This window comes from Salvelinus fontinalis, chromosome 17, assembly GCF_029448725.1.
Source record: "Salvelinus fontinalis isolate EN_2023a chromosome 17, ASM2944872v1, whole genome shotgun sequence".
Classification (NCBI taxonomy): Eukaryota; Metazoa; Chordata; class Actinopteri; order Salmoniformes; family Salmonidae; genus Salvelinus; species Salvelinus fontinalis.
In genome coordinates, this window is record NC_074681.1 from 36,400,383 (window position 1) to 36,427,370 (window position 26,988).

The 26,988-nt window shown below is 42.3% G+C and overlaps 1 protein-coding gene across 2 annotated transcripts; it reads left to right on the top strand.

Moving 5' to 3' along the window:
- The first annotated feature begins 1,072 nt into the window (after window positions 1-1,072).
- ptbp2b (polypyrimidine tract binding protein 2b) lies at window positions 1,073-20,505 on the top strand. 2 transcript variants are annotated; one of them, XM_055867258.1, is made up of 14 exons: window positions 1,073-1,206; window positions 1,915-1,945; window positions 2,042-2,093; window positions 3,432-3,607; window positions 5,758-5,901; window positions 6,075-6,350; window positions 6,541-6,736; window positions 8,806-8,883; window positions 11,447-11,562; window positions 14,924-14,957; window positions 15,504-15,596; window positions 16,715-16,931; window positions 18,856-18,933; window positions 19,092-20,505. In XM_055867258.1, exons 1-14 carry the CDS (start codon window positions 1,199-1,201, stop codon window positions 19,219-19,221), a joined length of 1,629 nt encoding a protein of 542 aa, XP_055723233.1. In that variant the 5' UTR covers window positions 1,073-1,198; the 3' UTR covers window positions 19,222-20,505. The 2 variants fall into 2 exon arrangements, with proteins under 2 accessions (XP_055723233.1, XP_055723234.1); XM_055867259.1 differs by lacking the exon at window positions 1,915-1,945.
- Window positions 20,506-26,988: the final 6,483 nt, after the last annotated feature.

The following is a 26,988-nucleotide window of genomic DNA, read 5'->3' on the forward strand; positions in this document are numbered from 1 at the left end:
CCCGGAGGATCTGAGCCCCAGGACCATGTCTCAGGACTACCTGGTCTGATGACTCCTGCCTGTCCCCAGTCCACCTGGTTGTGCTGTTGCTACAGTTTCAACTGTTCTGCCCACAGCTATGGAACCCTAACCTGTTCACCGGACTTGCCATCTTGCCCGGACCTACTGTTTTTGACTCCATCGCAGCTGCTGTCTCTACCTCTGAATGACCCTGCTGGTCATTTATGAACGTTTGAACATCTTGAAGAACAATCTGGCCTTAATGGCCATGTACTATCGCCACCCGGCACTGCCGGAAGAGGACTGGCCACCCCTCAGAGCCTGGTTCCTCTCTAGGTTTCTTCCTTTCTAGGGAGTTTTTCCCTAGCCACCGTGTTTCTACATCTGCATTGCTTGCTGTTTGGGGTTTTAGGCTGGGTTTCTGTAAAGCACTTTGTGACATCTGCTGATTTAAAAAAGGGCTTTATAAATACATTTGATTGGTTATAAATACATTTTATTGATTGTGTGTATAGACAATTTCAGCTCATGAAACATGGGGCCACTTTACATGTTGCACTTATATTTTTGTTCAGTGTAGTTGTACATTGATTAAGGATCTGAAGTTGCATAAGTCATGAATAAGTACTGGTAGTGAGGTCCAGTGGCTTGTGATTGAGTTTTTGCTGATTGTTTTATTTATTTAACTAGGCAAGTCAGTTAAGAACAAATTCTTATTTACAATGACGGCCTAGGAAAAGTGAGTTAACTGCCTTGTTCAGGGGCAGAACGGCAGATTTTTACCTTATCAGCTTGGGGATGTTAGCTCGGGGATTCGATCTAGCAACCTTTCAGCCCAACACGCTAACCACTAGGCTACCTGCCGGCTAACAGCTGAAGCTGTTGTTTCCCTTATAATGACAATAAATGCAAGTGCGGGAATGTTTTGTTCAATAAAATTATTTAAAAAACTTAAGCAGCAAACAATAACACTTGCCTAAACTCAAATTTAAAGAAAGTATATCTTTAAAAATGTGGAATTAAGCCATTCCCACTGATGCACTGTAGATAAGTGGAAACTCGGTTTTGTTCGGCATTTTCCGTCTCTCGGCATACTTCATGACAGCATTTGCGACCATTTTGCTGACGTGCTTGTGTGTCTGAGTGGAGCTGAGGTTTAAAGAATAAATAGATACACGAAAATAAACCTCATTCGGCAATGGACGGGTATGTGTTCACGTTTGCATGTTGCTCTTAATTAGATTCGCTAAAGGTTTTAATGTTGCATGGAAATAGCTATTCAATAACGTTAGCAAGCTAGCTAACTCACTGGGCCACGTTTGCCTTCGTTCTGGACATGGTGCCCGTCTGCCACCCATCTTGTTAGAATTACATTAGCTAGCTAATGCGAGTACAGTAGAATTTGACATCGTGTGTTGGATGGTATAACTAGCTACCCAGGAGGTGTGATGACTACGCAAAAATCGAGTAGCGTCAATATTTCTACAAGTTCGTTTGGCTAACCATTCACAATGTCGTGTTGTTATTCTCAGTATGTTCGCTACTACCTAGCTAGGCGTGCAGGCACTCCTGCGCTTTGTTATGGTTGTATGGCAGGTTTTCCTTTGTCTCTTCGGATGAGTTAGGTGGGCACTGTAGCTAGCTATCATGTACCGCTAGCTGGCAAGGTCTGATACTCGAATATACTAAAGTAGAATTTGCAATGCGCTTTTATATCCAACCTGTAAATACGATGAATACACATTTAGCTAAATATAATTTAAAGCCAAAACTCACGCGCCTTGGAAGATGGTTTTAGCCTGGATGGATAACGGTAGCAAACCGGTAGGATAGTAGGCGTAGCTAACTTGATTATTAATTGCAGACACCCTAGCAATATTTTTGGTTCCGTTAATTTTCATGTTTCTTATTCAGCATTGCCACTGATGTTGCAGTTGGCGTGAAGGTAAGTTTGCACTTTAGCACCTGACTTTTCAGGACACTTTCATCAATTGGGAAATTATGTACCAAATATATTAATGTATGCATTCTTATTTTACAGAGAGGCTCAGATGAATTAAATCTCTACAGCACCAGCCCTAACTCTGTGACTGGTGAGCACTTTTTCTCTCCCATCCAGGCATATAGGAAAGTAAAGCCATTCACATTCTAACATATTATCCAGTCAATTGTCATTGACAATTTAAAGGCCCAGTGCAGACAAAAATGTGATTCCTTCCCCTGTGTTTTACATATATATTTCCACATTGAGGTTGGAATAATACTGTGAAAATTATGATAATGCCCTTTTTGTGTAAGGGCTGTTTGAAAAGACCGCCTGAAATTTCAGCCTGTTGTGGTGTGATAGAGTGGCTCCTGAGTGGCACAGCGGTCTAAGGCACTCCCTGGTTCAAATCCAGGCTGTATCACATCCGGCTGTAATTGGGAGGCCCATAGGCAGGCACACAATTGGCCCAGTGTTGTCCGGGGTAGGCCGTCATTGTAATTAAAATTTATTCTTAACTGACTTGCCTGGTTAAATAAATTTTAAAAACTAGTTTTGGCCTGCCTGAGGCGGTAAATTAGTTAAACTAATAAGAAAGAGTTCCAAACTGCTCTGCCAATAACAGCTAGTTTTCCCCTCCCCACTTGTTACCCAGAAAGGATTTGGTGTTATTTATAGTGTTATATTGATATTGATTACTACATTTTTGGGTTCAGGCCTTGTAAGTAAAGCATTTCACTGTACTTGCAGTGGTGGGAAAAAGTACCCAATTGTCATACTTTAGTATAAGTAAATATACCTTAATAGAAAATTACTCGAGTAAAAGTGGAAGTCACCCAGTAATATACTACTTGAGTAAAAGTCTAAAAGTATTTGTTTTTACATATACTTAAGTATCAAAAGTAAATGTAATTGCTAAAATATACCTAAGTATCAAAAGTATAAATCATTTCAAATTCCTTATTAAGCAAACCACACTTTTCTTGTTTTTGATTTAATTTACAGATAGCCAGGGGCACACTCCCAACACTCAGATATCATTAACAAGTGAAGCATTTGTGATTAGTGAGTCCGCCAGATCAGAGGCAGTAGGGATGATCAGGAATGTTCTCTTTTTAAATGTACGGGGTAAAAAGTACATTATTTTCTTTAGGAATATAGTGAAGTAAAGGTTGTCCAAAATATAAATGGTAAAGTACAGATACTCAATACAAGAGTGTTGGGCCAGTAACTAAAAGGTTGCTGGATCGAATCCTCGAGCTGACAAGGTAAAAATCTGTCGTTAACTGCCCCTGAACAAGGCAGTTAATCCACTGTTCCCCGGTAGGCCTCCATTGTAAATAAGAATTTGTTCTTAACTGACTTGCAAGTGAAATATAAAAAAGTAAATTTAAGGGCTGACCAACAGTTGATGTGATATATTCATGCACGATGCTTGATTTCATAGCTAACGGCAATGACAGCAGTAAAAAACTGAGAGTAGAGGACAGGATGGAGAGTCCCCCATCCCGGGTGCTCCACATCCGGAAGCTGCCCAGTGAGGTGTCTGAGACGGAGGTCATCGCCCTGGGTCTACCGTTCGGCAAGGTCACCAATATCCTCATGCTGAAGGGCAAAAATCAGGTGAGTTTTGTGGCGGAAATTCTATTGGATATTCTTTTTTGTTGCCGTTATTGTAGTGGCATGATTAGGGCCAGGAGTTTATCCTGACCATAAAAAGCAGGCGTATGCAACTATGGAGCTGATGGTCGGGGGGTGGAACAATATTATAAGTTGTATACTACTGCAAATTGACCATAACTATGCACAAAATGATTTTTTTTTAAATATACAGAACAAAAATAAGAACGCAACATGTAAAAAGATCACAGAAATGTTCCAACTTATTTTTCTCAAATTTGGTGCAGAAATTTGATTACATCCCTGTTTAGTGAGCATTTCTCTTTTGCCAAGATAATCCATCCACCTGATAGGTGTAACATATCAAGAAGCTGATTAAACAGCATCATCATTATACAGATGCACCTTGTCCCTGGGGACAATAAAAGGCCACTCTAAAATGTGCAGTTGTCACACAACACAATGCCACAGATGTCTTAAGTTTTGAAGGAGCATGCAATTGGCCTGTTAACTGCAGGACTGTCTACCAGAGTTGTAGCCAGAGAATTTAATGTTAATTTCTCTACCATAAGCTGCCTCCAACATCGTTTTAGAGAATTTGGCAGTACTTCCAACCGACCTCACAACCGCAGAGCATGTGTAACCACGCCAGCCCAGGACCTCCACATCCTGCTTCTTCACCTGCAAGATTGTCTGAGACCAGACAGCTGATGAAACTTCTGTCTGTAATAATGCTCTTTTGTGGGGAAAAACTAATTCTGATTGGCTGAGCCTGGCTTCCAACACCCATGGCTGCGCCCCTGCCCAGTCATGTGAAATCTGTAGATTAGGGCCTAATGTATTCATTTAAATTAACTGATTTCCTTATATGATCTGTAATTCTGTGAAATCGTTTACAATGTAGCATGTTGCGTTCCTATTTTTGTTCAGTATACAATCATTTCATACATTGAGACACGATCACATCTTTAAAAAAATGTTTTTTTTAATGGGATTACTTGGTGAACAGATATCCTAAATGAAACCCATTTTTGCTGAATTCCTGGTGATTTTAGTCTTTATTTTTTTTGGGACCGCCTGCTGCCGACCCCAAATTAAAAGTGATTTTTGCATTGATTTAGACCCTTTGACTACTTCCCCAGAGTTAGAAACTTGTGTATATACCACTTGTAGGTGTCTGCATCCAGTATGAAGGGAGTTGCGTGGTAGTTTCTCGTACCAATAACTAACTAATGTTAGCGCAATGACTGGAAGTCAACAGCAACAGCTAGCATGACTTTCAGTCATTGCGCTACTGCTAGTTAGCAATTGCGCTAACCCTAGTTAGCAACTTCCATCAAACTGAAGCAGAGAGGGAACATGGTATGAGTTTATCTGACTCATATAGATGAAGGGCTTCATTGACAATTTTGAAGTATCCCTTTAACCGTATCAGTCCCGAGACCCCAGCAAGAATCGTCTTTTCATTTATGACTTTCAGTTATCTGCATGTCTAGCTCTTATATTTAGCCTCACAATTAAGTGTTTTACTATTTTATTTTCAAGACAACCAGGGCTACAAGTAGAACACAAAACAATTTGACAAACTGTTGCATTCATGACTTTGATTTACAAATAAGGTCCACCAAATCAAAACCCGATAAATGAATTCATATGAATGCTGTAAGTACAGAAATTGTTTGCTCACCGGAAAATTAATATCCAATTACTCAGTAACAACTGTGGAGTTTGTGACTGCAACTATGTGAGCTTATTACATCATAGACACTATGTCCTAAGATTTCCTATGATCTATGTAGAATAACCCCTTACCTTCTCTCAAATCCTGCTCTAGCTCAGCCCTCGTTAATCACAGAGGCTAATAGTTGCTATCTATGGATGCAGTAGAAATGGACAAATCCAATTAAATCTGTAGCTCAAACACACAGTTTAAAAGGGGTAAAAGACCAAAATGCGCCCGCGTTAGTGGGACTCTTGTGTTAAACCTCGCCCGAGCTTTCCCTGTTCAGGTCAAATGGTCACGAACTCCTGAACCTAAGTTTATTTATTTATTTTTTAATTTTCCAAGCAATTTAATACTACAACGTAGTACTGGGCATAGAACAAAGTTTTCCTCTTGTCTTTCTTAAAATTGTCCTCTGTCCGTGTGCAAGGCGTTCCTCGAGCTGGGTACAGAGGAGGCGGCCGTTACAATGGTGAACTACTATACGGCAGTGACGCCTCAGGTCCGCAACGTCCCCGTGTTCATCCAGTTCTCTAACCACAAGGAGCTCAAGACAGACAGTGCTCTCAACCAGGTGAGATTGTCCTTTCCCAGAAAATACACCTGTGCATGACTAGTATTGAGTCTCTAGTGTAGACACACAGAAATGTTGTACTAGGCAGCCTTGGCATTTGCGACTAAATCTATGAAAGTTTTCTTATTTTCTCTCTTCCTCACTCTTCCTCTCTTTCATACATACCCGCCCAGCGTGCACAGGCTGTCCTCCAGGCAGTGTCGGCGGTTCAGGAGGGTGGCTCTCCCAATTCTGACACCAGTGCGCTGGATAGTGTTCTAGCGCAGGCTCCGAGCCCCGTGCTCAGGATAATCATCGACAACATGTTCTACCCCGTCACTCTGGACGTCCTCCAGCAGATCTTCTCCAAGTTTGGAACAGTCATGAAGATCATCACGTTCACCAAGAACAACCAGTTCCAGGCCCTGCTCCAGTTCAGCGAACCAGTCAACGCCCAGCAAGCCAGACTGGTGAGCAGACATTCAAACCAGTAGTATATTCAGTTCTCAGTCAATTTACCTGTTAAAATTAAGGTTGATAACAATTCCGTTTTGTCTCCTGATATCTCTCTCTCCAGAATATCACAATGTTGAAAACAAAAAATTATAAAAACAAAAAGCTTACTAATGAAGTATATATTTCTTTCATCACTTTCTCCAGTCCCTGGACGGCCAGAACATCTACAACTCATGTTGCACACTGCGGATCGACTTCTCCAAACTGGTCAACCTCAATGTCAAGTACAACAACGACAAGAGTCGCGACTACACCCGGCCCGAGCTGCCCGCTGGCGACGGCCAGCCCTCCCTAGACCCTGCCATGGCTGCCGCCCTCAACAAGGACTCCTCCCTGCTTGGTAAGACCTGCCTCCACCTGTCCAACCATCTTCTCTCTTCTCTCTCCCTCTGTTCTCTCTTCTTTTTTTTCCAGTCAGCTCAGTCCAGTCAGCTCTCTCTCCTCTGTATAAAAGTCAATACCACTAAGTGTTTTCTCTCAATGGGAGGCTGGGTATATACAGTTGAAGTCGGAAGTTTACATGCACTTAGGTTGGAGTCATTAACTTATTTTTCAACCACTCCACAAATGTCTTGTTAACAAACTATAGTTTTGGCAAGTCGGTTAGGACATCTACTTTGTGCATGACACAAGTAATTTTTCCAACAATTGTTTACAGACGGATTATTTCACTTATAATTCACTGTATCACAATTCCAGTGGGTCAGAAGTTTACATGCACTAAGTTGACTGTACCTTTAAACAGTTTGGAAAATTCCTGAAAATGATGTCATGGCTTTAGAAGCTTCTGATAGGCTAATTGATATAATTTGAGTCAATTGGAGGTGTACCTGTGGATGTATTTCAAGGCCTACCTTTAAACTCAGTGCCTTTTTGTTTGACGACATGGGAAAATCAAAGAAATCAGCCAAGACCTCAGGGGGAGAAAATGTAGACCTCCACAAGTCTGGTTCATCCTTGTGAGCAATTTCCAAACGCCTGAAGGCACCACTTTCATCTGTACAAACAATAGTATGCATAAACACCATGGGACCACGCAGCCGTCATACCGATCAGGAAGGAGACACATTCTGTCTCTTAGAGATGAATGTACTTTGGTGCGAAAACTGCAAATCAATCCCAGAACAACAGCAAAGGACTTTGTGAAGATGCTGGAGGAAACGGTACAAAAGTATCTATATCCACAGTTAAACGTCCTATATCGACATATCCTGAAAGGCTGCTCAGCAAGGAAGAACCACTGCTCCAAAACCGGCATAAAAAAGCCAGACTATGGTTTGCAACTACACATGGGGACAAAGATCATACTTTTTGGAGAAATGTCCTCTGGTCTGATGAAACAAAAACAGAACTGTTTGGCCATAATGACCATCGTTATGTTTGGAGGAAAAAGGGGGAAGCTTGCAAGCCGAAGAACACCATCCCAACCGTGAAGCACGGGGGTGGCAGCATCATGTTGTGGGGGTGCTTTGCTGCAGGAGGGACTGGTGCACTTCACAAAATAGATGGCATCATGAGGAGGAAAATTATGTGGATATATTGAAGCAACATCAAGACATTAGTCAGGAAGTTGAAGCTTGGTTACAAATGGGTCTTCCAAATGGACAATGACCCCAAGCATACTATCAGAGTTGTGACAAAATGGCTTAAGGACAACAAAGTCAAGGTTTTTGAGTGGCCTTAACAAAGCCCTGATCTCAATCCTAGAGAGCATTTGTGGGCAGAACTGAAAAAGCGTGTGCGTGCAAGGAGGCCTACAAACCTGACTGTTACACCAGCTCTGTCAGGAGGAATGGTTCAAAATTCAACCAACTTATTATGGGAAGCTTGTGGAAGGCTACCTGAAACATTTGACCCAAGTTAAACATTTTAAAGTCAATGCTACCAAATAGTAATTATGGGAAGCTTGTGGAAGGCTACCTGAAACATTTGACCCAAGTTAAACATTTTAAAGTCAATGCTACCAAATAGTAATTGAGTGTATGTAAACTTCTCACCCACTGGGATTGTGATGAAAGAAATAGAAGCTGAAATAAATAATTTTCTCTACTATTATTCTGACATTTCACATTCTTAAAATAAAGTGGTGATCCTAAAATGGAATTTTTACTGGGATTAAATGTCAGGAATTGTGAAACTGAGTTTAATTGTATTTGGGTAAGGTGTATGTAAACTTTCAACTGTACATATCTAATGCTTTGTAGAGGTAGTAGGTGGACAACAAATCCATACCAGTCCAGTGACAAACAAAAGAAGGAACGAGAACAAAATGGGTCACTATATATTATCGACAGTCTGTTCCAAGCCATAAAAGGGCCTTGTCGATTTGCTTTTCTACATTATAACTGCTCTCATCCAGCCCTACCCAAAGTGTATATTTGAGCCTTTTCCTGTACACACTCTCTGTAGGTACCCCCTCAGGAATGGTAGCTCCCTACTCTAGCGGTGGAGGGTTTCAGTCTTCTCTCTCCTACTCGCAGGGCGGAGGTAACTATGCTTTACGTTATCTTTTCTTTCGTTCACTCAAGTCTTACCTGGTGTGTCTGTTGTCTCGGGGCAAAAGAGACAGAAATAGCTGGTGATATAGCAACCACTCCTGTCAGACCAAGGAAGAAAACACGTCTACTAGCATGATTGACTTGTTTAAAATTACACTGAACAAAAATATAACCGCAACAATTTTAAAGATTTTACTGAGTTTATATAAGGAAATTGAGAAATTCATTAGGTCCTAATCTATGGATTTCATGTGTCTGGGATTACAGATATATATCTGGTCACAGATACCTTTAAAAAAATAAAAAAATAAAAATGAAGTAGGGAGGTGGATCTGAAAACCAGTCAGTATCTGGTGTGATGTCATGCAGCGCGACACATCTCCTTCGAGTTGATCAGGCTGTTGATTGTGGCCTGTGGAATGTTGTCCCACTCCTCTTCAATGGTTGTGCGAAGTTGCTAGATATTGGCAGAAACTGGAACACGCTGTCGTACATGTCGATCCAGAGCATCCCAAACATGCTCAATGGGTGTCATGTCTGCGTATGCAGGACATGGAAGAACTGGGACATTTTCAGCTTCCAGGAATTGTGTACAGATCCCTGCGACATGGGGCTGTGCATTATCATGCTGAAACATGAGGTGATTGTGGAGGATGAATGGCACGACAATGGGTTTTCAGGATCTCGTCACGGTATCTCTGTGCATTTAAATTGCCATCGATAAAGTGCAATTATGTTGGTTGTTTGTAGCTTATGCCTGCCTGCCCAAACCATAACCCCACCGCCACCATAGGACACTCTGTTCACAACGCTGACATCAGCAAACAAGCATTTCGCTACACCCTCAATAACAGCTGCTAAATATGTGTATGTGATTTGAAACCACTCGCCCACACAACGCCATACACGGTACGCTATCTGCCAGGTACAGTTGAAACCAGGATTCATCTGTGAAGAGCACACTTCTCCAGCGTGCCAGTGGCTATCGAAGGTGGCCGTTTGCCCGCTGAAGTTTGTTATGATGCCGAACTGCAGTCAGGTCAGGACTCTTGAGGATGACGAATTCGCAGTTGAGCTTCCCTGAGATAGTTTGTGCAGATATTCTTAGATTGTGCAAACCCACAGTATCATCAGCTGTACGGGTGGCTAGTCTCAGAAGATTCCGCAGGTGAAGAAGCCAGGTGTCTAGGTCCTAGGCTGGCGTGGTTACACGTGGTCTGCGGTTATGAAACCGGTTGGACGTACTGCCAAATTCTCTTAAACTACGTTGGAGGCGGCTTATCGTCGAGAAATTAATATAAAATGATCTGGCAACAGCTCTGGTGGACGTGTCTGCATGACAATTGCACGCTCCCTCAATTCGCATCATCTGTGGCATTGTATTGTGTGACAAAACTGCACATTTTAGTGTTTCATTTTTTTTTTATTGTCCCCAGCACAATTTGCACCTGTATAATGATCGTGCTCTTTAATCAGCTTCTTGATATGCCACACCTGTCAGGTGGATGGATTGTCTTGGCAAAGGAGAAAAGCTCACTAACAGATTTGTGCACAATTTGAGATTTTTTTGTTGTTGCGTATGGACATTTTCTGGGTTCTTTTATTTCAGCTCATGAAACATGGGACCAACGCCTTTACATGTTGCGTTTTCATATTTTTGTTCAGTGTATGATAGTTGCTTGAGAATAACCAAGAATGTTGTTATGAAAGGACTTAGAATGTGGAATAATGAAAGGTTAGCTTTAGAGTTGACTAACCTTTCGTGTGTCTTGAATAGCTTTTTACAGAGGTTGTGTGTGCGTGAGCACGTGTCCCCATGTGAGTGCACGTGCTCCTGTGTGCGTGTCCGGCCCATTATGTAAACGTTTGCAGGCATGGCATGCACACTAGCGCATCGATTCCTAAACTAGGGGTTGCAACCCCAAGTGGGGTCGTCTGGTTTGAAAATGGAGTTGTGAGAGAAACTCGACAAAAAAAAGTGCTCGGTTCATAGCACCTCGGGACGTCAGTAACCTCTGGTACTAGCTGCTAGATGCGGTTGTAATAAACAGTGGTGCCTGTTTTCCTCCTACCAATGTGTCTATCTTTTTTGAACGGTTTAATACTATGACCCCATCACTGAAAGATACGACTCTCAGGAACACATACGTGTCTTCTGTTGTGCTTTACAATGCCCACAAGCCGCGCAGTACTCATTAAAACAAAGTGGGCAAGACCAGGCACTAAATCAGACTGGGGGGGATCTTCAATATTCCTGATGATCTTCTAAACTTCCCAATACCTTTCTGGTGCATTTCAGTCATTTCAAACTATACTTCATTCAGATTAGGTGGGGGGGGAAGAAGCCCAAATTAAAAGAAGAAAAAAAAAGACATAAGCTGTTGATTTACATTAGTTTTTTTCTTTTTTTACATGGTGGGGTTGTGAAAAATGTTTATCAAAATGGGACCAACCCCTGCTGTAGCACATGGCTGTGTGTTGTGCTTTGCCTGTGCTTGCTCTCTGTCCCCATTACCATGTTAACGTGCCTGGCTCTCTGGCCATTCCTCCAGGAGCCATCAGTCCTCTGAGTGCCGCGGCTGCAGCGGCGGCAGCTGCAGGGAGGGTGGCGCTCTCCGGACACTCTGGCTGCAGCGGCGTGCTCCTGGTCAGCAACCTCAACGAAGAGGTCAGTAACATCCCCCAGACCTCCCCCTTTCTCTCGCTCTCCTCCTACAGGAGGATCTCATGCTTCGCTGACGTTACATACTTGTTCATTGTTTCTGACATGGAGCAGACATTTATTATGGTTGGTATGACTGGTGTTATTTCATGAGTGGAAAGGCAAAGAAGTTTGGAGGGAAATATCCTCATCTGTACAATTTGGCTATTTAGTCCATCCTTACATTTAGTTGCACAAGTACTCAATACCTGCATGGAATTATCTATTATACCCCTTGATCAGTACACAGATCTGAAAATATATTTTATAAGATGGCTACAACTTAAATGACTACTATATTCAGTGTTGCTCAGTATTCCTTGACTGTTATTCTATAAAGCTCTGCTGCACACACATCTAGTTTCGCCCTTGGAAATGCAGACCCAGTTTTCCTTGCATAACATTTTAAGTGATTAAGACTGCCAAAAGAGATCCCTAATAACCTATTCTTGGGAAAAAGTCTAATTGACCTGATATTGCCACGCAATCCACACAATATGCATCGTGTTTGGTTTTTAAATAGTTTTTGTATCACTTAATTCCCTGCGTAAAGACTGACAAAGACGGGTTAGCTGACAACAAATAAACCTCAAACGAAGCGCACGATTCAATGGGCAGAAGTCTGTGTTGTGATTCTGGAAGAACAGATAGTTAGCAACAGTGAGAATAAGTGGCTCGTTTTATCTTGTCTTTGATAGCATATATTGTTTTGACGTCACGTCTATGCAAAAATTCGCTAGCTAACCAACAACTTTATCAATGTGTGTGAGACAAGTGCTCATTGCAAATATATTTGTTTTCAATAGACATTGGTGACAAATGTAGTTTACATGTTGTCAACAATCAAACAGGGTGACAACACCGTGCGTGAGCGTTGCAAAATAAATGTAGAAATCCATGTTATTCAATTATTGCACTAACAATGCTCACGCACATCAACGAGCGTCTACGTTGCCAAGTGCTAAAATAGAAATCAGTTCTATTTCTGAAGCAGATCGCGCTGCAAGTCCTGCCTCTCCCATCTCCTCATTGGTTATACCCACGTGGGTGACTGAAAGATGAACGAGGTCAGTGGCGGTAATGCACCTGATTTATGAAAGTTGCCAATCGCAATATAAAGTCAAGAGAAGAAAAAGCCTGGAAGGAAGAGATGACTAGAAACGATTCGGTTGACCGTTTTATGTGTGGATTAATTGGCGGAGTAGAGGACCTTGTGCATTTCAGGTAAAATAACAACTCAATGTTTTATGTCCCAGGACAAATTAGCTAGCAACAGCAAGCTAGCTAAATAGGACAAATTAGCTAGCAAGTGCAAGCTAACTAGCTAAATTGCCATAAATGTTTAATGCTTTTTGACCTGTCCCCAAATTAATATAGTTGGTTCAGAGTTTGTTTTGACATTTTAACCTGCGTGTTGTGATCGCGTATGGTGTGGGGGGACAAAATACATTTATGCACGATGGCGCACGCACGCAGCCGGTTTGGGTTCCGTGTAAGCCAACCCAGTCTGTTTTGCCCATAGTTGCGCACACTGTTTTGTTGCTAAGCAACCAATCCGTCTATATAGACGGGTTAGCTGACAACGTCACAAATGATGCGTGCGAATCAGTGGCCACAAGCCGCGCGTTATGATTCTGAATGGTCAGATAGCTAGAAACAATGACAAGAAGCAGCCATGTGGGGAATCGTAGGTGTCAGCTCCTTGTATCTTGTTAATGATCTTGTTTTTGACTGATTTCATGTCAATGCTAATATGGCTAAAATTTGCTAGCTAGCTAACCAACAAATGTAATGATGTGTTTGAGACATTTGCCTATTGTGCAAATGTATTTATGCTTTCAATAAACATTTGGAGGCAACAGTTAACATGTCAACAGTCGATAAGCCAACCCTGTCTGTTTTGCCGCTAAACAACCAAACCGTCTATAGGACATCAGGCTTTAATTAAAGGGTTAGTCTGAGGGTGTAAGTACCAAGATGAGTGGATTGTGTTTCTCTGTCAAGCGTCATTCACCATGAGGAAAGACGGAAGGGTGGGAATGAACGAGGTTGCACATCCAGTCAAGAGATGTAATGCGAGTGATGATGATGCATTCTCACATCGGTGCTCATTTGTGAATTTTATGTTAGCCTCAGTGCTTGCATATGTTTTTTGTCTTCATAGCCTAAGTCAACTGAACTGCAGTTACTTCTCAGGCTCTGTCTTAGTGAATGGAGGGGCTCCGTTCACTCTCTCTCTTTCTCTATCTGCTATGCATTCTGTGCAAATTTTAACCGCTGTCTCCTAAACTCTTTCTCTCTTTCTCTCCCTCCCTCCCTTTCTCCCTCTTTCATGTCAAGTGATAGTCCTTCCTAACTGTCGTTCTTTTCTGTCAAGCCCCCCCCTCCTTCACTCCTCTCTCCCAATGAATTTCTCTAAGCTATGTCAAGTTGGTATGAACTGTGGGGGCTATACCAACCACTCCCACACCAAATTTTCTCAGCCACTGTCTCTATCTATGCTATATCTATAAATTCTCGACAGAAGTAATATTCTCAGATCATTTCTCTCTCCAAACACTGGGTTTGTGGACTTGAACATGATAAGTTCTGTTTTATGCCATAACTTTGTAAGGTGGTTTTCATGTCTTTACCTGCATGCCCCAAACGCTCCTCCTTTGGAAATTGATAAAGGGTAGCGCCCCTGCCACCCGCTTTAACCAATATTCCTGCATTTCATATGCTACCAAGCTTACTTGCGTTACTAAAACCTTAACTTGAGACTCTTCTGCATGCCCAATCCATGCCCCCCCTCATCACTATTGGCCACAAACTAGGCTTGGGTGTAAATGTACTCTGCTCCCCCTTTGGTCTCAGGTGTTGACATTTGGCACTATTATTTCCTTGTATGTTTGGGATTAAAGCCCCCCACAGCAAAACCAAATCCAGCCATTTTCTGACCAAACTCCTGCATTTCCAATGTACTGACCTGTTTTTATTTTTGTCCCCCACCCCAACTCTTTGTTTTTGATTTACTCCGCATTGCTGCCCCCTCCCACCCCCCTTCCCCTCGTTCATTCCCACCCTTCCGTGTTTCCCCCTTTGTGTCCTGTCCTCACCCTCCTCCTTTCCTCCCCCCTCCTCCCACACGTTCATGCTTTGTGCCTGAACAAAAATGTTCCTCCTCGGACCAACTTCCCCAATTAACTGCCTTGAATCCATGCTCCATGACCACCTCACCATTCTACGGGAAACCACCCTCCGTTATGGATGATCTGTCCATCTCCGCTCTACCTCCGACTCTTCTCTCTACCTGTCTTACGCTGCTTGCTCTTCTCTCCTTCTAAAGATGGTTACGCCCCAAAGTCTGTTTACCCTCTTCGGTATGTTATCGTTAGCACTCTACCTTTTCTGTTTTTAGTTGTTTTTTTTTTACTCCATGTTTTTTGTTTTCTCTATCTCATTTGATTTATGGTTAGTATTTCCATAGTTGAGTAACTGTTTCATGTTTTTCTTTCACGTTTTGTTTAATCGCACATATTGATTCAGTTGAGTACAGATTTTGGCCTTCAAGGCCTCTAGTCTCATTTCTCTCCATCTCACTCCATGAATAAATTACGCTAATGCATGGTTGATTATTTGGCATGTATTTATTTTTATTTTTCATTTCAAAGCTTGTTTTTTGGAGGGATTTTATCAGCATATTCTCTCTTCTCTCTCTCTCTCTGTTATAAGGCTATTGTTCGAAGACTCTCTTTGATTGGTTTAAATCATATGGATGATTGCTCCATCCTTTTTCACGTCTCATATTTAAACTCCCTAAAGCACTAACTTTGTCCTTCATGGTTCACTCCTCCCTCTCCTCTGCCTGCCTTTTGCTCTCTCCTCCTCTCTCTTCCTCCCGCCGTCTGCCTATCATTATAATGAAGGGGTGTATGGTGATGCTCAGCGCGTGAAGATCCTCTACAATAAGAAGGACAGTGCTCTCATCCAGATGTCGGACGGGAACCAGGCCCAGCTCGGTGAGTGGGTTCCCATTTACCATTCACATGCGTAGGCTACGGTTGGCAGGCTTCAGCGCGTCAGGCAGCATGCAACTTGAAAACACATGTCATTAAAAAAAAAAAAGATTTCATATTATGAGGTGTCTTACCTTGCTTGAAAGTAGCATAAAGCCAAAATCCGACCATATCGTCGAGGCAATTATTTCATAAAGACTTCCATATGCCATTGCAACCAGTAGCGCCTCTTATGTTCTATTGGTTTTCAAATCACCTTTCTTTCATTGTCCGGTAGTCATATTAGTAACCCGTGCTAGTTGTTGCATCTTTAGTTGTCCTTCTAAAAAAAATAGATAAAAATATCCATAGATGTTTATTGTCAGATTAAACCCCTCCCATGTGCGGTGTGCTTTTGACAAGTGTTTTCCTGCTAACTGCATTATGGAATGAACATTTGCGCGGCGTAACCTACTGCTTTGCGCGCATTGCCTTCGCTTATAATGTGACGACATTAAGCTAAATGTTCTGATCTGCTGCATCAGCCTCAAAGCTTTTTAGTCTTTTTGTATGTATCCTAGGCCTGCCTACTGGTTGTATGAATTTGGATCTATCGTCCCAGGCATTCCTTCTCGCACAGATTGACAAGATTAATAGAATAGATAAACTTTTCTACAATGGAGGATAGTAGTTAGACAGGCTAGTGATTTTTCTGTTTGCTTTACTCGTCTTGTCTGAGAGAGAATAACTGTCCACATTTACTTTATCATCAAAGTGCGCATCGGAATTTCGTAAGAAGGATGCACACCGCTGCATCCCGTGCATCCTCGAGTTGCATGTTCTGTTAAAATAAATTGCCACAATCTAAATGTAATTAATTTCTGTCATTCTGAGCAGCACCCCTAATCAGGTTAAGTACCCAATGCTTATCGATCTGATACATTTCTCAAATTTCCAGTGAATTTAAATCCTGCTGGTCAAATGTCCGGGGCCACATTTTTCTGACGGAAACCCTGTTCCTAACTAATCAGTTAATGAATCAATTCATTTCATACTTCGAATTAATGGCAGAGAAACATCTCCACATTAACCGCATGAGAAACATGTCACTGTAACCATGTTTCCTATGTGCCTTTCCTCAGCGATGAGCCACCTGAACGGCCAGAAGATGTACGGGAAGATCATCCGTGTGACGCTCTCCAAGCACCAGACGGTGCAGCTGCCCAGAGAAGGGCTGGATGACCAGGGCCTAACCAAGGACTTCACCAACTCCCCCCTGCACCGCTTCAAAAAGCCAGGCTCCAAGAACTTTCAGAACATCTTTCCTCCGTCCGCCACGCTCCACCTCTCCAACGTCCCGTGAGTTTGTCTTGTGGTTTGGCTTCATGCTGTCTAACATTTCATGTTTGTTGTGTGCTAGCTAGTGCATTAGCATGGTCTATGGAGTTCCTCAAGGCTCTGTTCTCGTACCACTACTGTTTTCATTATATGCTGCCGCTCTGTTACGCTACATGACCAAAAGTATGTGGACACCTGCTCCTCAAACACCTCATTCCAAAATCATGGGCATTAATATGGATTTGGTCCCCCCCTTTGCTGCTATAACAGCCTCCACTCTTCTGGGAATACGTTCCACTAGATGTTGAAACATTGCTGCGGGGACTTGATTACATTCAGCCACAAGCATTTATAAGGTTGGGCACTGATTTTGGGCGATTAGACCTGGCTCGCAGTCGGAGTTCCAATTCATTCCAAAGGTGTTCGATGTGGTTGAGGTCAGGGCTCTGTGCAATCCAGTCAAGTTCTTCCACATTGATCTCGACACAACATTTCTGTATGGACCTCTTTGTGCACGGGGGAATTATCATACTGAAACAGGAAAGGGCCTTCCCCAAACTGTTGCCACAAAGTTGGAAGCACAGAATCGTCCAGAATGTTATTGTAAGCTGTAGGGTTAAGATTTCCCTTCACTGGATCTAAGGGGCCTAGCCCAAACCATGATAAACAGCCTCAGACCATTATTTCTCCCCCGCCAAACTTTACAGCTGGCACTACGCATTGGGACAGGTAGTGTTCTACTGGCATTCGCCAAACCCAGATTCGTCCGTCGGACTGCCAGATGATGAGGCGTGATTCATCACTCCAGAGAAAGCGTTCCCAATGCTCCAGAGTCCAATGGCAGCAAGCATTACACCACTCCAGCCAACGCTTGGCATTGCGCATGGTGATCTTAGGCTTGTGTGCGGCTATCTGCCAAGGAAACCCATTTCATGAAGCGCCCGACAAAAAGTTATTGTGCTGGCATTGCTTCCAAGAGGCAGTTTGGAACTCGGTTATGAGTGTTGCAACCGAGGACAGACTATTTTTTACGCGCTTTAGCACTCGCTGGTCCCGTTCTGAGAGCTTGTAAGGCCTACCACTTTGCAGCTGAGCTGTTGTTGCTCCTAGACGTTTCCACTTCACAATAACAGCACTTACAGTTGACCGGAGCAGCTCTAACAGGGCAGACATTTGACTAACTGACTTGTTGGAAAGGTGGAATCCTATGAAAGTGCCACGTTGACAGTCACTGAGCTCTTCATTAAGGCCATTCTTCTGCCAATGTTTGTCTATTGAGATTGCATGGCTGTGCTCAATTTTTATGCACCTGTCAGCAACGGGTGTGGGTGAATTAGCAGGATCCACTCAATTGAAGGGGTGTCCACATACTTTTGTGTATATATAGTATATGTTATTTGGTTGCGAGAGTTATAGAACATTAGCATTGTTTATTTTTGAACTAGACTATATTATTTTGTAGTTTTGCTACTGTATTTAAAGGGATATGTTGAGGTTTTGGCAATGAAGACCTTTACTTCCAGAGTCCGACTAACTTGTGGATACCATTTGTATGTCTCTGCGTGCAGTTTGAAGGATGTTGCTAACTAACGTTAGCGCAATGACTGGAAGTCTATGGGAACAGCTACCATGCTAGCTGTTCCTGTAGACTTCGTCATTGGGCTAACCACTAACGCTAGTTAGCATTGGCTTGCGAAACTACCTTGAACTTCCTTCATACTGGATGCAGAGACCTAAAAATGGTATCCACAAGTTCATCTGACTCTGGGGAAGTAGATAAAGGGCCTTTTGCCAAAATCCCGAAGTGTCGTCTTTAAGAGTTGGTTGTAGTGCTGGTTAGAAGGTCTTGCAACACAAGTACATTTAAGTCGTTTAAAGTGTACCATTGATATGGCTGAATGTGCTTGCGTTGCGTTTCGCTCACTGTTGATTTCGGATTCGACAGGGAGGACGTGACTGAGGAGGATCTGAGACAGCTGTTCTCTAACGCAGGTGGCACTGTGAAGGCATTCAAGTTTTTCCAGTAAGACACTATCTTTAACTGCCTGTAACTTCTGATCAAATTTAGTCCCAAGCCTCGACCTTGGAACACCATTTGGAATGTGCTGCCATCATCATAACCCCCTGTGTGTTTGACTAGATCGTGGTTATCTGAACACGTTCTTCTCCTCCCCAATATAGAGGCCACAAAATGGCGCTACTCCAGATGTCTACAGCCGAGGAGGCTATCCAGGCCTTGATGGATCTCCACAACTACGACATGGGCAGCAACCACCACCTGAAGGTCTCCTTCTCCAAGTCAACCATCTAGATGAACCACGCCATCACAACCCAACCCCTTCTCTGACAAATCTCAATGTGTGGTGCTCACCTGTTCAGTCCCCTCGGGGAGACCACAATGATACTCACCTCGTAGGGAAAACATTTGAACCAGTCATTCCTTTTTAGACAATATAGATTATCAAAAGCCCCACACTAGATGTGACGGTAGTTTCTACGATGTCACTGTCGTAAAACATCACCCGTCTAGGTCCCCTTATCCCCCTCCGCCTTAGTTTGTGTGGTTGGCAAGCTCCCTCCCTTTGTTCATCACGAGAATGAATTGGATTCCCTCTTTTTCTTAGAATGAATCAGCGAAAATGTGCCTTACTCAGCAAAATATTCTCATCGTTTTGCCTCCTTACGTTTCTAAAAGTGATAGAGGTCTAGGCACATTCTGTTTGGTTGTGGTTTCTGTTTTGTTTTCCCCTCCCCTTTTACATTACTTGATGTTCACCCATTTGAAATGTAGACTTAATAGTTTTGCTTTTGCGCTTTGTTGATGATTAACCTGATTTAGAGGACTTAGATAAGGACGCCCATCTCTATTCAGTTGGTTGGGTTGTTTAATCCCAAACAACTCAAGGCAAGGCCATTTTGCCCGGGTTGAGAATGATTACTCTAAAGGCTGTTGATACCATTGTACACTTCACCTGCTAACGATGACTGCTTAGATGTTCCCTTACTGACTGTAAATGCTGTCTAGATGTTTTTCAAACCTTACTTGCATATGTCAATGTTCCCCTTTTTTTTTTGGTCATTTTTTTTTCTTTCTTTGATTGAAAATGGCAGTGAATCTTTTTGAGCATGTACTAATGGGTCATGGTAGTAGTGAAGACATGTTGCTGTTGCATGCGTCCAACATCCAGATGGGCAATGTGTTCACTGGTGAACGTGAAGTATGATTGTACATGAGGACGGACTACCTGTTGGGACCAAAGTAAATGTGCCTATAGTCCTACTTTACGATTTAATTTAAAAGATAAATATTATATTTCACAAAAACAAATGTGGATTATGTGTTTGAGAAGGGGGAACAATACAAATCAAAGTCGAACCCTCACAGAATGTTTCTCTTTGATTTCAACAATCTTCTGTGGTGTTTTTTGGTGAAGAAGTACCCTTAAACTACACAGCTTCAGTTGAAGCAACAACAAAAAGATTGGAATGTGTGGGGAAAAGTTATCAATATTTTCTACATGGATTGAGTTTTTACATCTCAATTGTAATAACCAATATAGTTTGGAAAAGGCACGATTAAAAGCTCATTTTCTACCGCGTGAGTCCATGTTTGATGGTTCCTGCTGTGTGTACCTACTCTGATTTACATCTGTAGCATGCTCAATAAACTTTCCTGTAGCTCTATTCACCCTCTTCTGTCTCTATGCTCTTGCTTTCTTTCTCCTCTACACCTCACTCTTACTGTTCTGATTTTCTCTGCCCAGGGTGGGAAATCAAAATTTCTTTGTGGCACAAAACTGCAAACCAGAAGATGACTACATTTAAAATATATTTACTAAATTTGAATTTCCCACCCTGCTTTCCGCTCTTGCTTTACTGAGATCTCTCTGACTCAACTGTCACTGTATGTTCTCTAACCTCTACATTTTCAGCATGAACTCCTGTCTTTTGATCGCTCTTTTATCTAAATCTCTGAAATTAATATTGTGTAACTATATTCACCTATTTTAATTGAACTGTACAGTCCTGGAACATGAGTGTCGTACTGGACCATACTCAACCGTACGGGATGGATATCCATTCTCCAACATTGTAATCTAAAGATGTGCAAGAAAATGACCTAGACCTGGGCTCTTAACTTTTCTGTGTTAGTAAAATGTCTCGTCTTATCAGGTCAATGATAATGGGAAGGAGAAGTAATCAACATTTTAAAACGACTAGATGTGGTAAATAGTTTAGCATTATTTTGACCTCCACATAATTGTAAACTATTAGCTAGAAAGGTAACTCCAACCCATAGAGATAAAGGTACTCATTAGACATAGTGTCTGTGGTGGCATGGACAGCGTCATTGAGGCAATTCTGAAGTAGTCCATTTTCTTCACGATTGGCTGATCCCTCCTGGTTACCACGTTCGAAGTCCCACCCAGTTGACTACATTAAAATGATGGAAGACCTCAGTGGCACTGCTCTGCTAGTATAGCCTTTCATTCTCTATGCTCAACACATTTTCTCTAACAGGAGCTGTTTAGCTCATTAATCCTTAAGTCTATTCTAAGTAACATTTAAAAATATCCCCATCAAAATCTGTCAGTTTAAACTAGAGATATGTTTTTTGTTGTTGCATGGGCTGTGTCTTAATCCACTGCATCCGCCTATGTCGGCCTTCCACGTCTGCGGTGGAAGGTGGCCGAGCTACACCGGTGTTTGTCAGACCATGAGACATCCTGAAAATCAGTCTTCTCACAAAAACGTCTGTAGCGTCCGAACGGTTTGGCTAAACTAATATGAGCACTCTATGGAAAGATGACTCTCGTGAATAGGACGGTGTTCTCCGTTTTGCACTACGACTCCCACAAGCCTCGGGACTTGTCTGAAGATAACCCATACAAAGGAATGGAAGAATGGTGGTAGTTTTGTGCCGAGACAAATATGTATCCCAAAAAACAAAAATATTTCCTGAGCTTTCTTATATCTCCTTCAAAATCTTATTCCTTATGAATTTTTGACTGTCTTTTTTGCCATTTATGAATGTGTTAATCAATTTGTTTCTATGGCTATAGTAGTAAAGGCTATAACCCTATTTGGATGGGATTCATTTTAGGGTAACATTATGTGCACGAGCACAAAACACCACATCCTTCATTTTTGTCACTTGCGAATCTGCCATGTCAGTAATTTTCACATGGGAGAGTAACAATTCCAGCCAGAATATCCTACTGTTTTTTGGCAAACTTAGGTCCTCTGATAGTACTTACTGCGTGTAAATCTACATTCCTGTGTTTTGAGGGGTATTACATTGTTCAACACCAATTCAGTGGCCTTTTGGTTAAAGTGTCAGCCCTGAGTTTGGAAGGTTGGGAGTACGATCCCCGGCCGAGTCATACCAAAGACAAAAAATGGGACCCAATGCGTCTCTGCTTGGCACTCAGCGTTAAGGAGATACTGTAGATTGGGGGTAAGGAGTTAAATTGGGGGTACGGCCCTTCGATAGATTAGCATCCTGCCCAGGGGTGTACTTGTACATCAAGGTGCCTCATGCTACAGAAATAAGTTATACTGTTGTACCATTGAGAGCATCGTGACTGGCTGCATCACTGCTTGGCATGGCAACTGCTTGGCATCCGATCGCAAGGCGCTACAGAAGGTAGTGTGTATGGTCCAGTACATCATTTGGGTTGAGTTCCCTGCCATCCAGGACCTCTATACCAGGTGGTGTCAGAGGAAGTCCTTCACATTTTTTCAAGACTCTAGCCACCCAAGTCATAGACTGTCCTCTGCTACCGCGTGGTACCAATTCACCAAGTCTGGAACCAACAAGACCCTGAATAGCTTCTACCCCCAAGCCATAAGACTGCTAAATATTTAACCAAATTGCTACCTGAACTATTTGCATTGACCTCCTCTTTGCACTAACTCTTTTGACTCATAAAACACACTGCTGCTACTGTTAATCTATCCTGTTTCCTAGTCACTTTACCCCCTACCCATATGTACATATCTCCTCAATTACCTCGTACCCCTGCACATTGAATCGGTACTGGTAACCCGTGTATATAGCCAAGTTATCGTTGCTCATTATGTATTTATTCCTCAAATCTTTCTATTATTTTTCTCTCAGCATTGTTGGGAAGGGCCCGTAGGTAAGCACGGTTAGTCTACACCTGTTGTTTACGAGGCATGTGAAAAATACATATGATTTGATTTGAGATAGGCTCCTGCTACCATAACCCGTCTTTTCTGCTGTGCTATCGCGCGTGCGATGATGTCAAAGTGAGAAAAAATGAGCGCCATGGGGCCAATGTGTACCTTACCAATTTCACAATACCATGGTGATTTCCAAAAGATTGTAGAACATTTATCTAAGACAAAGATGTTCATGGCACCATCTTGACTTGGGGAAATTGCTGTCTGTCTCAATAGTTGTCAAAGACTGAATAATTCAACATCCCTTTCACTGAGCATATTTCATTAGTGCTGACCTCCATCTCTATCACATAATGTCAACAAGAGTGAAACAGGTGTCATTTCATTACATACAGGTCAACTTCTCCTTATTTTCAATACATTGTGTTTGTTAAGGTGAATTGCAGAAGCATTAGAGGAGTTTTTTTTTAAACCTTTTGGAGAAACAGCTGGTGGGCAAGACCGCCCCATGCAGGAGGGCCCATCCACTACTACATTGTTGACAGGTTTAGTAGACATCCAGCAAACCTTTCATTCTTCAGCAGACATCTTCATTCCTCTGCTCTGACAAGCATCGATGCTGGTAGGACACACTGCATACAATTATTCACAGATTAAAGCCGAAACGTGGCGAATGCCCCTTTTAAAACAACATCGAATGGACTTTTATCTATATGCAAATGACTCCCCTCTCATACGTGGTTTCAATAATTAACGTGGATGACGGTTGACACTGGGGCCAGGATGTCTTTTGTCTCACTAGATAACCTGCTCAAGCTGCCTCTCATCTCTGATCGGAAACAATTAGTTTTGTTTGGAGACACAAGCTGGGCTCCCATGTTGCTGGTGTGCTTCTGTATACCTGAGCTATGAAAAGAGGACTGTATCACTCTGTACTGCTTTTTAGGCTTTGTAATTCCCCATCAATACTGTATCAAGAGATAATATTTTCTTGAGCATGTTTTTTTTTTTAATTGCCTTGACAGGACAAAATAAAATCACATGAACATCATATATACACCGTCATTTGAAAAGGATCCAACAGCATGAATTTGACATAGTGAACTCCCGCATCTCATTAAACTGAGCTCTTCCAGCTGTGTCTGACTAGATCAATGAAAAGACTAAGCAAAGCAGCAGCAGAGCTCTCTAATTCAGAAGCTCATGAGCTCCTTTGTGTTCGTCTGCAGATGTTCATGTAAAACATTAGTGACTATCAAAGCAGAGGGGCGTGGTTTGAGGCTGCAGGCTTTAAACATCACGAGACAAAGACAGCAACATTGAATTTGAATCTCTTGCTGCATACAACCATGTCTTCCCCTCAGTACCTCCTTAGTAGGAATTGGGAGTTGCTGTGTTTCTTTGGAGTATGGAAATAGGGAGATTGTGGTGATGAATTCTCCCACTCCTCCTTTCTCTTTTGCTCTCTCTCTTCTCTTTCCCACTCTCTCGCCCCCCCCTCTCTCGACCTGTTTCTCCATCTATCTATCTATCTCTCTCACTCACTTGACCTGTTTCCCTCCCTCTCTTCTCTCCCGCTCTCCCTGAGCTGCCGACAGTGTGTAGCTGAGAGAGCCTTTTTCCACAGTAAAAGTAATCACCTCCATTACCATCTATCAGGGGACCACCATTTAACAGCTGTTTCAGGCAGGCCTCTAAAAGGGAAAATATCTCCTGTTTCACACAGCAGAGTCTTGGACTTAAAACAGCAGGGCAAATGCCTGAGATTGGAACTGGTACATATCATTTTTTTGGAGCTGATGCTTAGAAAATCCTATTCACTTCCACAGGACTATTAGAGAAGAATTGTGTTCACCCCTGGAAATGTGGCAGAACAATTAACACACTGATGAAAACGCTTATTTTGCCAATATCATTAATTGGTAATTAATTAGTGTAAGGAAATGGGTTTGCTTCGGGAGAGGTACTCATGCCAAACCCTCTTCATGTTTGGCTGGCACACTGATGCCCTCCTGTTTGGTTTTGCCAATCCCCTGGCACCCAGCGCTGCCTGCCATTCCCGCTCCATAGATCCTCAGTGGGCATAAGCCCAGGCCTGGCATTGCTACAGACCCAGAGCCAGGACCACATCATGCTTACGAGCTGGTTGTTGTTGGATGCCCCTACCATGCATGTCTTGGATGCCCTGCCATGGATGCTCTAGCTCGCTCCAACAGATTTATTCAATTAAGGGCTCTATTCAATCAGATCAGCTTTAGCTGACATCCGCATAGCGGTTGTTTTGATGGTGTCGGAGGTGGAACCTGTTAGACCTGTCAAATCCACAACTGGCTCCCGGCATTATACCTAAAACGGATATTGCCATTGGCTACACGGAGTCGCATTAACAGAAATCCCATGGAGCCTTGTTTTTCAAGTTCCAACACTGGAATGTGAAATGTAATTTGAGCACAATGATTTCTACATAGCCTACACTTTCTCGTTCTGATCTTCTAACGCAACATCCGCTATGTAGGTGTCTGCTATTGGTTAACACTTGATCTGATTGAATCTTGGCCTAAGAGAACGGACATCCCGGTTCTATTTGGGAGGATGCCATTTCTTAAAGCACAAGGGTTAGATCAATTATTGCTGGGCTTAATGTGAGGAAAGATGAAATAGCATTATTGGATAACATTGTAAAACTAACTTTGATAATACAGTTCAAACTAAACAGGGAGAGGTTTGTTTTAAAGTCTAACTTCTCTTGATGGGAAGCACAAACCATGAGTAAGATGGATCAGTCAGCATTAGATACGTTTAACTTAGACCAATGAATATTCAGGTATACTGTGGCTAAAACAATACAAATAGTCACTGTTATGCATGTGTGCTCCGCCTAACAGTCACTCTTAACTCCATTACCCATCCACACCACTCCAGTTGACACGCCTAGATAACTATTCAGTTGAGTCGAAGCCATCAAGCATTTACAATAAATGATCAGTCATGATGGCTCTCTCCTGTTGTCCTTCTAATTTGACACACGCCACCATGGAGGAGCATGAACACCTCTCTTTGAGCTTCCTGGTAGTACCAATTACCTGAGGTCAAAGGTCAAGATGCTACACACAGCTCACCGGCAGCTCCAATTTAACACTGCGTCAATATGCTAATTCACTTTCATGGTGATTGTCAGACTGCAACTTGCAAATTAGTTAACAGGAGCAGTGGTACAATTCCTATTTCCTACTGGTGTTAATGGGAATTATTAGGAAAAGTTTTGATGAAGTATGCATGTCGCCCTGTCAAACATCAATGCAAGTACAGCAAATACAACGACTATGTATTACACAATTACTGTACCCTTTTTACAGTGCTTTCGGTAAGTATTCAGACCCCTTTACTTTTTCCACATTTTGTTACGTTACATTACGTCCACATTTTGTTGCGTTACAGCCTTATTCTAAAAATGATTCAATCGTTTTTTCCCCTCATCGAGCTACACACAATACCACATAATGACAAAGCAAAAGTTTTTGTTTTGTTTGTGCAAATTTATTACAAATAAAAAACAAAAATACTTTATTTACATAAGTATTCAGACCCTTTGCTATGAGACTCAAAATTGAGCTCAGGTGCATCATGTTTCCATTGATCATCCTTCAGATGTTTCTACAAGTTGATTAGAGGTCACCTGTAGTACATTCAATTGATTGGACATGATTTGGAAAGGCACACACTGTCTATTTAAGGTCCCACAGTTGAGAGTGCATGCCAGAGCAAAAACCAAGCGATGAGTTTGAAGGAATTGTCCGTAGATCTCCAAGACAGGATTGTGTCGAGGCATTGATCTGTGGAAGGGTACCAAAAAATGTATGCAGCATTGAAGGTCTCCAAGAACACAGTGGCCTCCATCATTCTTAAATGGAAGAAGTTTGGAACCCCCAAG

Coding starts and splice junctions, on each gene's coding strand:
- ptbp2b (XM_055867258.1), top strand. Junction 14,958..15,503: donor AAGTCTGTTTACCCTCTTCG/GTATGTTATCGT, acceptor ATTATAATGAAG/GGGTGTATGGTGATGCTCAG. Junction 18,934..19,091: donor AAGGCATTCAAGTTTTTCCA/GTAAGACACTAT, acceptor TCCCCAATATAG/AGGCCACAAAATGGCGCTAC.